Genomic DNA, 11,546 nt, shown 5'->3' with positions numbered 1-11,546 from the left:
GTGGAGGGGATAAGAATGGTTTGCATTTTCGCCCTTTTGGGTTATTGTAGGAACAATAGCTTTTACTCAGTGAAATGTGGTGGGATATAATGTGTGGGATATAATGTGGTGTTAGGTAAAGAAAAACATGATATATATTTTTTCCTTTTGGCAAAGGATCACTGACTGACTGCTGTGTCTTAACTTAGCCTACTATAATAAAATACCACAGACTGGGTGGCTTATAGAACAAAAATTATTTTCTCATTGGCTGGAAGTCCAAGATCAGGGTTGAGTTGGTTTTTTCCTTCCTGTTTTCCTCCCGTCATAAAGACAGAATTTCATTCTCTTTTAAGGCTGAGTAGTTTTCCATTGTGTATATGTGCCACATTTTCTCCATTCATTCATCTCTGATGGACAGTCATGTTGCTCCCATTATTTTGGTGGTTGAGAACATGTGAGTGTGATGTTTCCTCCACATAAAGACTTCAGGATCCTCTGCATATATACACTCAGAAGTGGGATTGCTGGGTCACTCGGTAATTCTATTTTTAGTTTTTTTGAGGGTCCTTCATATAGCTATTCATGATGGCTGGACTAATTTACATGCCTATCAAGGGATGTACAAGAGGTCCCTTTTCCCTACATCCTTGTCAACACTTGATAAATTTCATCTTTTTGATGATAGTCATTTTGACAGGTGTGAAGTGATATTCCATTGTGGTTTTAATTTGCATTTCCCTGATAATTAGCGATGTTGAGCATTTTTTTTTTCATCAAACTATTGGCAACGTGTACGTTTTCCTTTGGATCATTCCTCATTTTTGAATGAAGGCAAAAATACACTTTACTTTGATATCTTTGTAAGTAAAAGAAAGACCACAGTACCATGTCTTTGAATAAGCTGTGTTTAAGTTCATGTGTGGTACTTACAATCAATTTTACTGTGAAATTCGGTACTGTGTGTTTGGATGTACTCTACCTAAGCTTAGCCAAGAAAGTGAGAATTTTCCTTTTGTAGAAACAAAGGAGTCTCCTTTTGTGTTTTGTACTGGGATCTGACTTTCTTAAGAGCTTATTTGCTTCCAAACTGACAAAGACTCAAGGCTCTGAGGTTTTCTAATTAGTCAAAGAACCTAAAAGATTTTGTGTGGTGGCAGAGTTCTTTTAAAATAAGGTTTGTGGGTTCCTTTATCACTTAAGAAAGCACATTCTACTTTTAACAGCACATTCTCTAGATGAAAAGAACAAAAAATGATTCACAAACTTTAAGGTCATCATGTGCTTTGAGTGTTTGTTACTTTCTGAAGAGATTAAACAAGGGCTGGGGAGGTAGCTGAGTAGTAGAGCACTTGTCTTGCAGGGAGGAGACTCCCCAGCTCTGAAAACAGAAACAAAAAAGAGATTAAACAACCCTGAAATTAACATTACATTTCTTTGAATGCTTTCCTCAATAAACAAATAAAAGAAAGAACCTGTATAAATTTAAACTTAATTAAGAACTTTCACTTGTTATTTTCTAATCTTTTTCTCCTTATCTTACTAGGAAGGGACATTTCAGCAAAGCAATTATATTCCACAAAGCTTTTTTATTAAATGCAATTGTAACTTATATTTCTTTAACTGTGATCAGTGTAGAAAATTAAAGCTGTAATTTCTGATTTCCACAGAGCATTCAACAAATTTTCCTCTCCGTCTTTTCTACCTTGGTCCAAGCCACTGTCATCTCTCAGTGTGTTCCAGTTCTAGGTTTCTATAAATATAGAAGATATTTATCTACATAGGAAAAAAACAATTCAAAGTCAGACTCAATTTCTCCTCCTTTCCTCTCCCACCACAGATCACTTCTGCCACTAGATGTATGTGGGTTCCCCTTCCCACACCAACCAATCAAATCTGAGTGGGCATCTCCAAATTTAATCCAATTCAGATGCCAATAACAAGTGCCAGGTGGTCTTACCTGTTCTTCTGACCTACCAGCTACCAATCAAGGGTTCCATGACCCCTGCCAGTTTCTTACAGAAATTGGAGAAACAAGTATGTTTATTGGTTTATTATAAAGGATTTTACAAAAAAGATTCTGATGAAGAGGTGCGAAGGAGAAGATATGGGGCATGGAGCTTCCAGTCCTCTCTGGATGTATTACCCTCTAAGAACTTCCAAGGTCTCCGAATCCTTGTGGTAACAGCCCACCCGGAACAGAGGGATCTCCTAAGATAAAGGACAAGGCAACAAGGCACAGTCAGTGTCTATGTTTGTGTGGGTAATTCTGTTGCAACCTTGTAGCATAGAATACCTAATCAAAATGTTTGTTACCATATATGGGAGACAAAGGCCCTAACATCTAAAGGAAACTATCCAAGGTTATATCAGGCAATGTCCCAGCTGAGCTCAGGGCTCAGCCTTTGGATGCAAACCTGCTGAGCCAGTGTTGGCACTGATGCCTGCTTTCTGTGGAAGCCTTGGTCTCCTGTCTCTCTCTGCGAGAATCCCGCAACACCGCATTCTTTGGGGTTTTATGGAGACCTGTTGTCACAGACTGATACATAGACACCAGTGTGAAAAGGTGACTTTTTACAGCACCTAGCTTTTTACAGCACACACGCTGTATGTGACTGGACACGAATAGTGTGATGCAGTGCCACAGGCTGAGTGGCAGACCCAGCAAGGCCTGTCTGTGCAGATTCTCCCTGGCCTCTGTGTAGCATTCCATTCTCCTGGGTAGGGGGCAGGACCCCTTCAGAAAGGGGGGTATTATCTATGTTTAGAGAGTTTCTTTATGGCCAGTTTCAAACACTAAGGCAGGTCAAGACCAGAGTTCATATGATCTGTCTTGGGGAAGAGAGATTTTAGTATATATATGGCTGTCTCAGGGAGGGAGTCAGAACTAGAGACCCTGGATGACCACAGAGTATGCACATCAGAACACCCCACTTTCCACCTGGCTTCCCTGGTTCTCCCCCGACTCCACACCCCCTACCATCCTTCTCAACAGAGCAATCAGAGTCACACCATCAGGTCTAAACCACCTCCCAGACCTTCTCGAAACTTCTCACTGTGCTCTGATTGAAATCCAGATTCCTCGCGTGGCTGACAAGGCTTTCTGTGACGCGGTCTCTCATTTCCTACCACTCTCCGCCATGAGCACCTCCAGCCACGTTAGCACTCTCTTCCTCTCATCAGACACACAGTGCCTGAGGGCTTGGTGAGGTCCTGGGTAAGGCTGGACAGGGGTCTTCCTGTGGCTCCCTTGTCTTTGTCACTTGGGTCTCAGCTCAGTTACCATTTTCTCAGTGGCACCTTCTCTGAGCCCTCCCACGGAACCTGTGCTTCTTCTAACCACCCCACCGCGTCATTCATTTCATCTCCTTTTTTATTATAGTAATATTTATTACTGCCTGATGCTATCTTGATCCTGCACTCATCTCAAGCTTGTTGTCTTCTTCCCCATAAAAGGAGGAACCTTGTAAGTCAGTTCATGGCCATAAACCAGCACCGAGCATGGCTGCTCATGACACACGCTGTATTTGTTGAATGAAGGGGGGCAGCAGTGTGTGCTGGCTATGCTACAGACAGCTCACCCGCCCCAGCGAGAGTCACAGGATGAATCAGAAAGGGAAGCTGTCCTCAGGGGTCTCGAGTTCTCTTGGGAAAGATGACACTTCTAGATAGAAACAAGTTCTTGGCTCCGGAGCTGGATGCAGTGACATCCCTCACTGTAGGAACTCAAGCAGCTCTGGTTAGGAGGTGGTAAACTGAACATTGAATGATGGGCCCTTGGAATTTTCTATTTCTTTTTCTTTTTTAAAAGAGAGAGAGAGAGAGAGAGAGAGAGAGAGAGAGAGAGAGAGAGAGAGAATTTTAATATTTATTCTTTAGTTTTCGGCGGACACAACATCTTTGTTTGTATGTGGTGCTGAGGATCGAACCCTGGGCCGCACACATGCCAGGCGAGCGCGCTACCGCTTGAGCCACATCCCCAGGCCGGAATTTTCTATTTCATTCAGTGTTCTCTCTGTTCTGCTCTGGGAAACAAACTTGAAATCTGACTGCTTAACTAACTTCCCTTTCCAATGTGTGTTGGCACAGCGGTTGATTTTTAATACTCCCAGTTTATGGATTTAGGCTGGATTCATTTGATCAGTTTGATCAATTAAATGTATCTATGGGCAAAAAAATGCATGATTATATATAAAAGGGTAATACCAGTTTTAGATAATAAATTAGTTTATTTAACTGAAATATAAAATTTCACAGTAGTTCTCTGCCTGAGAATTAATTTGTGGTCAAGGCATGTGGCAGATACACTGTGGGTAGATATTTATTGAACAACTATTCTCCCTTTCTTCTCTCAAACACAGCCCTTATTTTGTGTGGGGGCAACTCATGAACTGTGGCAATCTGATATTCCTTTGTCAGTGTCTAGTCTAAGGTGGACATCTGACCATTTTTCTAGCCAAAAAGGGGGATTCTCCTGGGGAGCAATCTAGGAAATAGTTTTCTCCCTCATAAAAATGTGAGGAGAATTTCCTTCCTTTCCCTTCTTCATACAACAACCTCTAAAGATGTGATGTCTGGAGTTTGGCAGCCACACTGTAATTAAGAGGTGACAATCTTGGTGATAAAAGCCAATAATAGGCATAACATGGCAGAGAGCAAACACAGAAAGAACTTGACTCCTTGATGACATAATTGTGCTGCTCAACTAAATCTGAAACTACCTACCTTTGAACTTTATGTTAAAGATCTAATAAATGACCACATGTTTTTCAGATATTTTGTTCCTTATGGCCAAAGGCATTTTAAGAGATACAGTCTAGACAGGGAAAGATGTTTACCCAATTTCAGCAAAAATAGATGACGTGAAGATTATCAAGATTTCATCTAGGAATCCATTAGCGTAGGTCACTGTTAAAAATAATAATAACTTTATCTCAGATCTGGAATATCTGAACAATCCACATGATATCTGTGCTGAATATTTCCTCCTTTTCTCTCCAGATGCAGTTTCTTCATCATGAGGCTTGGCTAATTCAGACTGCATCAAAGGCCTTCCTTGCTCTCTGGCTTCTGGTTGGATTTGGCCATTGGGGGGCATCAGCAGGATGGAGGAGGGTGGGGAGTACCACATAAATCTCTGGCTTCTTTCTTGTGTGATTACTTAGGCTGACTGCGTCAGGTGACTGAAGGTCACAGGCTCTAGTCAGGCAGCCCTCAGCACCTGAGTCTTGCTTCCACAGTTCTAGAAGCTGGTAGCCCCAGGGTTCCACACTTGCCTTGTGGTTTCCCACACCCTGCGTGCTTCTTTGTAAAGTGCCAAATTTTTTTTTTTTTCATGCCAGGAGCCTGACTGATACAATGGTGTGAAAGAAATCACTGCAGCTGTGGAAGCTTGGTCCAGTCTGAGATGTGGTGAGATCGTGTGGAGTTATTCACAGTTTAAATAAAGGATTTCTGCTATCATTAAAGGAAGACAGACCACATAAATGTCATGTCTCAAAAGTGAAACAAAGTGTCATGGCTCAGAGAAAACACTTGGCCCAGGAAGAGCAAGAAATCAGAGGCGGCTACCTGGAAAAGATGGCTTCTAGGGTGAGGATGGACAGGATTTTAAAAAGAGATGGTTAAGAGAATGCCAAAGGCAGGAAAAAGTGTGAGTCAATTCGGAAGGAGAGAGTTTCAGGAGGAGTTTCTGAAAAAATTAGCGCTGGAAGGGATCTCAGGTCTCTATTTCGTGCTACTTTTCCCTCCTCCTCCTTCACAGATGGGTAAACTTGAAGCAGAGATTTGGCTAAGGTCAAACAGTAGGTAAATAGCTTGCCAGGGCTCAACTCAGGTTGGCGGACTTCGAGGCTAGTTCCCAAACCACTTTCTACCTCCACTCCCACCCTAGGTGATCTGCTGACTTGTCAGGGTCTTCCAGAAAACTGCAACCTCCTGATGAGAAGGGCCTCTTAATTTCTTCATCTTTGAACCCCCCAAAGATAGCACAATTTCCACCTGACACAAAAATCGTCGTCATCCTCAGCTACTAAATATTAAGAAGCATCAATCCTCTGCCAGGCACTATGCAGATGCTGTTTCTGATGTGCTCTTCACAGTATCTGGGGAATATAGGTATAAGCGTTCGCTTTTAGCTCAGGATGGATGCTTGATTCAGAGAGGCTATCTCTTTGCCTTGAGGGCACACAGCAGGGCTCTCTTTGACCTCCCATCAACGGGACTCCTAAAGTGTGCTTCCACGGGCTTTCAGTAACAATTTTTGAGGAAATGAACGAATAAAGCAACACCGAATCAATGTAAGTTGTAACAACAAGCCACTCCAAAGGCGCCGCCACCTCAGGCCGCTCGGGACTCGGCTCGGTCTGGTAATCTAGGCACGCCGCCGGCTACTCAGTGGCGCCCCACTCGGGCTCCGCCCCCATCTCCGCCGGGTTGACCAGCCACGCCCCCCACCTCGAGGAGTTCGGTTACTTGGTGCCGGAGTTTTCCTTGGCTCCCCCCACGGGGCGGAGGGCCTCTCGCAGCTCCGCGACCCGCAGTCCGACTCCACTCCCCAGCCCCTCCCGAATCGCCCTCCCTCACTCTCCAAACTTCTTTTTTCCACCCTCTCTAAACTTCAGTCATTCTATTGCCCGCCTCCTCCACTCCCACCAACCAATCATCGGCCCTTATTCCCGTAGAGGATCCGCCCCCTTCCCTCCGGGGGCCAATCCCCGGCGCGAGAGTAGAGTGCTGGGCTCGTTCCCAAGCGCCGGGTCGGTGACGGCAGCGCGCCGGGCGCCGCGCGGTGGGAGGGGGCGGGGCTCTGGTGGAGGGATGGGCGAGGGCGGGGGGAGGGGAAGAGGGAGGAGGAGGTTGCGGCGGGTTTGAAAGCGGCAGTTTCCTGGCAGCTCCGGCAGGCGTTGGTCTCCGAGCTCCCGCTCCGCAGCGGCCGCGGTCGATCCGGCGACGGTTCTACGCGCGCTTCTGCGCGCCCCCGACGGATTTTTCCCGTTCCGGCTCTTCCCTCCCCGGCCTCCCCGCCCCCCTGCCTCAGCCTTTCCCGCCGCTCGGGCGCCCAGCCCGGGGGCCAGCCGACGGCAGTGACCCCGCCCGAAACCCCTGCTGGAACCGCCCGGGGACCATTCCCGTTTCCTTTCTTCAGCCTCACCCGCGGTGGCCCTTGCGGAGCCCGGCCAGCCCCGGGGAGCGTGGCCAGGCCGGGCGTCCGGGGGGCGTCTCGGGGTTCGGAGCGGCCGGACCCTCAGCGGGCTGTGGTCTAGGGGGGGCCGGAGCGGCGAGGCCCCCCTGGCCGGGCTGCGTGGGCCGCTCGGGGCCCCCGGCTGAGAAGGGGCCGGAGCGGCGCCCCGGCCGCCCGCGCGGGGTCTCCCCCATGGTGCAGCGGGGTTCGGGATGTCGAAGACGCTGAAGAAGAAGAAGCACTGGCTCAGCAAGGTGCAGGAGTGCGCGGTGTCCTGGGCCGGGCCCCCGGGCGACTTCGGCGCCGAGATCCGGGGAGGCGCCGAGCGCGGCGAGTTCCCCTACCTGGGGCGGCTCCGCGAGGAGCCCGGCGGGGGCACCTGCTGCGTCGTCTCGGGCAAGGCGCCCAGCCCTGGGGATGTGCTGCTGGAGGTGAACGGGACGCCTGTCAGTGGGCTCACCAACCGGGACACCCTGGCTGTCATCCGCCACTTCCGCGAGCCCATTCGTCTCAAGACGGTGAAGCCAGGTACCGGGCCCTGCCTGTCCGTCGCGGGGTAGGGGGAGGTCCTGGAGAAGCGGCAACCCCCACCACTTCTCATCCCGGGTGCTCTGAGACCTCTGGGGTGTGCCTGACCCCTGGCGAGGGGGAGGGGTGTCGCTGGTGATTCCCATTTTGCCTGTAGGAAAACTGAGCTCTGGTTTGGCTGGGCTGCTCTGCGAGCTGTCACCAAATTGCAACGGGCAGCTGGGTTAAATTCGTAATCTGTTTCCCAACGCAGACAAGAGTTTTTGACTACAGAATGCCAGCCCTTTGCGGCTGTCTTTGTGAAAAAGAGCCTTAAGATTGACCCCCCCCCCCCGTGAGTGTGAATGTGTGTGTGTGTGTGTGTGTGTGTGAAATCTTGTACATCTTCCAACAGGGAAAAAGGTCTTTACTATTGGAGACAGTTGGTGCCAAGGTTACCACTTAGAATACCTGGGAGTGCTTAGCTGTTTTCAGTGTTTCTTGTACACCAGCAGATGTCTCAGAGCTGACAGCCAAACTCTGTCAGTCCAAGTGGTTCAGGTGTCTGGGTACCGACGAGGGTATGCAATATGTTCTATGTGGCAGTGGTGTGCTCTTGCGGGGAGCTGGTGAATAGAGTCAGGGTTTTGAAGGAAAATCTAAGTGCCTAGCCACGTAAATGCTGTTGCAAAGCTTTTGATTTTACAGAATTTGTTGAAGCAGTAGGTAAAAAAGATCCCCTGTTGCTGTGGTGTCTTTATGCTAGTAAAATCTGCAGCAAAGCACGTTACCTTTATAGCCTATTTGCCAGTTTCAAACCATTGATCAGACTGCGTACAGTGAGATCTGGTAGTATGTAGTAGTCTCATGAATTTATTGTTGAGAATGTTGTTGTTTCAGCATTGGTAGAATGTGGTTCTGTCATTTGAGATGTCTGTAGGTGAATTATGATTACAATGTTATTAGAAATCAAACTGTTTGATTGAATGTGCTCTATTAATATATAGTGTAAAAAATAACAATGAGCTATCTAATAGTGACATGGGCTAGATATCAGTTCATTCCTTCATTGCAAAATGCGAGAAAATTCTGCAAAAGAATTTAACATGCTGTCTCCCTCACATTTTTTTTTTTTTCATTCTCAGCAGCTAACTTTGGAAATATCTTTAAAAGTCCTTGAGCTTTACATGAACTGATTGTTTGTGATGCAGTATACATATGTGTATTGTGGGTATGTATACACACACACTCACATAGACCTACAATCTTAAGATTTTCTTCATATAGCCTATTCTGTCATATTCATTTTAAGTTAATGGGATTATGTGAAGTTTTGTTAATATTTTTTAGAACTCTGGCTGACTTTAAACAGCCTTTAGTTTTCAAGTTGTACGATTCTTTCTTAGCCCTAACTTCTAAAGCCATATGTGAAGGGTACAGAAGAGACTTATGGGATTGTAATTCAGCCAGTAGGCAGGTCTGTAATATACAAAGTACTATATAGGCGGCATTTACTAGCTAGGTGCCATTTAGTTCAGATCCCATGAGTCAGTGAATCAAGAGAACATCTGCATCATTGCTTTGTTTTGATTAGTTGGGACATGGCTAAGAGTATAATTCTCATGTAAAAAACAGTCTTAAAGTTGATGAGGAAGGAAGCTGGTGTATTCCAAATGATGTTGATTCTTTTAGAAGACTAGAGAGATAGCTCTTTAATTAGCATTAGTCTTGTTTGTATGTTATTCATTTTTCAACCTTTACATGAAATTTAAGAAAATATTTCAAGGTTTAGAGTGTGTGCAGTGGTGTTAATTGTGTTGAGTAAACATACTGGGTGCCCCAAACTGAAGTTACCATTTTTATAGTAATAAAATTTTGCCCCCTTGATGACCAAAGGCACTTTCCTATTTTAAATATTTAGCCAAAATGAAGGGAATAGCATATTAAATGTCTGCAGCATGTTTTATGATCATTAATAAGTCTGAATACTGTACTTATTTTTTTTTTATGATAGGCTCTGCATCATTAATTTCAAGTGGATTCCACTGTGTTCTGTCACAGTAGAATCACAATGTCATCTGAAATTAATATTCTTGTTTCTAAGCAAGTTGTCATTTAAAATTTTTGATTTTTCATGTTAGGTATTATATTAACTGGCTTTGCTTAAAAATAAAATTTATTATGAAACAGATTTTTTACAGGTTAAACACAAGACTTTAAATAAGAACTTAGGAGGTTATTTGTAGAACTTTGGTTTTCCTTAAAAACAGCGTAAATATTATCTCCGGAGGTGGCAGAGATTCTATACTGTTGTTATTCATTTAGAAAAGGGTGAACATACAGAGTATAGAGATTCAAAAAGAAATTTCCTCTGCTTACTTTTTCCCTTTAAACTTTGTAAAATGGATTTTTCAATTTCATAAGGTATTGTAGAGTGCACTTCCCACTCTGTCTTTTATCTCAACTGGTAACTCTTTGTTAAACTGTATTCACAACATGTCATTTAGAAGCTAGCATATTGTAAGAATGAAATGTAACCGTTTCTGTAAGATGTAATATTCATGGGGAATGATCTCATATTGGCTTCTGACAAAGTTCATGGCAGAAAGATGAACTGGACGGTATAGGACATGGCTGCTGCAGCATTGATTCTTCCTCTCTTTATTCCTTTCATCTAGTCAGAGAGTGCAGCCAGAGCTGTACCATCAACCAAATCATTTAATGAGGGTTCTCTCTAGCAGTCAGTGCCTCAGGTTTTGATTTAGAGCTTTTTCTCCTTCTTTTTAAAAATTTTGTTATAATCTTTAATGGGTAAGTGAAAAATAGCTCTTTAAAATTTGGTTCCTAATCTAAGACATTTCCTGGGAGAATTGGGGAATTTCTTATTGTTTTAGTGTTAATACAGAACTCAGCATCAGGACTTTTCCTGCTTCTAGAAGAATCTTTAGTGCCTTCTATTCATTGGCAAAAGTTGTCACCTGTTTCTTAGTTATGACCCTATGTGTTTATTTTTCTTCCAAGAGAAAAGTTGTCACTTGAATTTGAACTTTGTATTTTTCCAGTAGTAAAGTAAGTTGAACTTTAGACCTTTGCTGAAATTGTTTCATGATATAGTCCTGTGGCCAGGATTAGTTAATTTGATTTTCTTTTTGAAAAAATTTTAGTTGTAGAAGGACACAATAATTTTATTTATTTTTTATGTGGTGCTGAGTATTGAACCATTGCCTTACACTTGCTAGGCAAGTGCTCTATCACTGAGCCACAACCCCAGCCCAGTTAATTTGATTATACTTTAGTGTATATAATTAAACCAGTTTCTATCTTCATTAATGAGACAAGTTAATTTTGTTCCAAAATGGTGAAATTGCAGAGTTTTATCCACACAAATATTTGTTTCTTAGTGCACCTTTAAATACGTATTTCTGTAGTTGTAAATTATGTAGTTTATTCCAAAGGTTGTTAAGTAGTGATACAGTCAGTATATGGAGTCATCCTCTACTGCCTCATGCACACTTTGCATTTAATTCCCCTAACTCTAGTCTTTTTTTTTTTTAGAGAGAGAGAGAAAATTTTAAAAATATTTATTTTTCAGTTTTCGGTAGGCACAACATCTGTATTTTATTTTTATGTGGTGCTGAGGATCGAACCTAGCGCCCCGCGCATGACAGGCAAGCGTGTTACCGCTTGAGACACATCCCCAGCCCTAACTCTAGTCCTACATCTAGGGATGTACCACAGGGAAAAATGTTATAGTTTGTTTAAATAAAAACGAATTTGAAAGAGAACTTGTACAATGTTAATTAGATAAAGGTAAAAGTCTTAATCACTGATGCTGGGACATCTAGTTTCTAAGGGGATTGTGTTAAAATTAACTCCT

At 44.0% G+C, this 11,546-nt stretch overlaps 1 protein-coding gene across 3 annotated transcripts in view; it reads left to right on the top strand.

The window, feature by feature from the left end:
- Nucleotides 1–6,861: 6,861 nt before the first annotated feature.
- Nucleotides 6,862–11,546, top strand: part of Magi3 (membrane associated guanylate kinase, WW and PDZ domain containing 3) — a 249,114-nt gene continuing 244,429 nt past the window's right edge. For all 3 annotated transcript variants that reach the window (XM_076862940.1, XM_076862939.1, XM_076862941.1), the window contains exon 1: nucleotides 6,862–7,690. In XM_076862940.1, the coding sequence (XP_076719055.1) occupies nucleotides 7,375–7,690 (316 nt within the window). In that variant the 5' untranslated portion in view covers nucleotides 6,862–7,374. The remainder of the gene's footprint in view (nucleotides 7,691–11,546) is intronic.

This window comes from Callospermophilus lateralis, chromosome 7 (genome assembly GCF_048772815.1).
Source record: "Callospermophilus lateralis isolate mCalLat2 chromosome 7, mCalLat2.hap1, whole genome shotgun sequence".
In the NCBI taxonomy this organism is placed as follows: domain Eukaryota; kingdom Metazoa; phylum Chordata; class Mammalia; order Rodentia; family Sciuridae; genus Callospermophilus; species Callospermophilus lateralis.
This window is presented reverse-complemented; position numbering and strand designations above follow the sequence as displayed.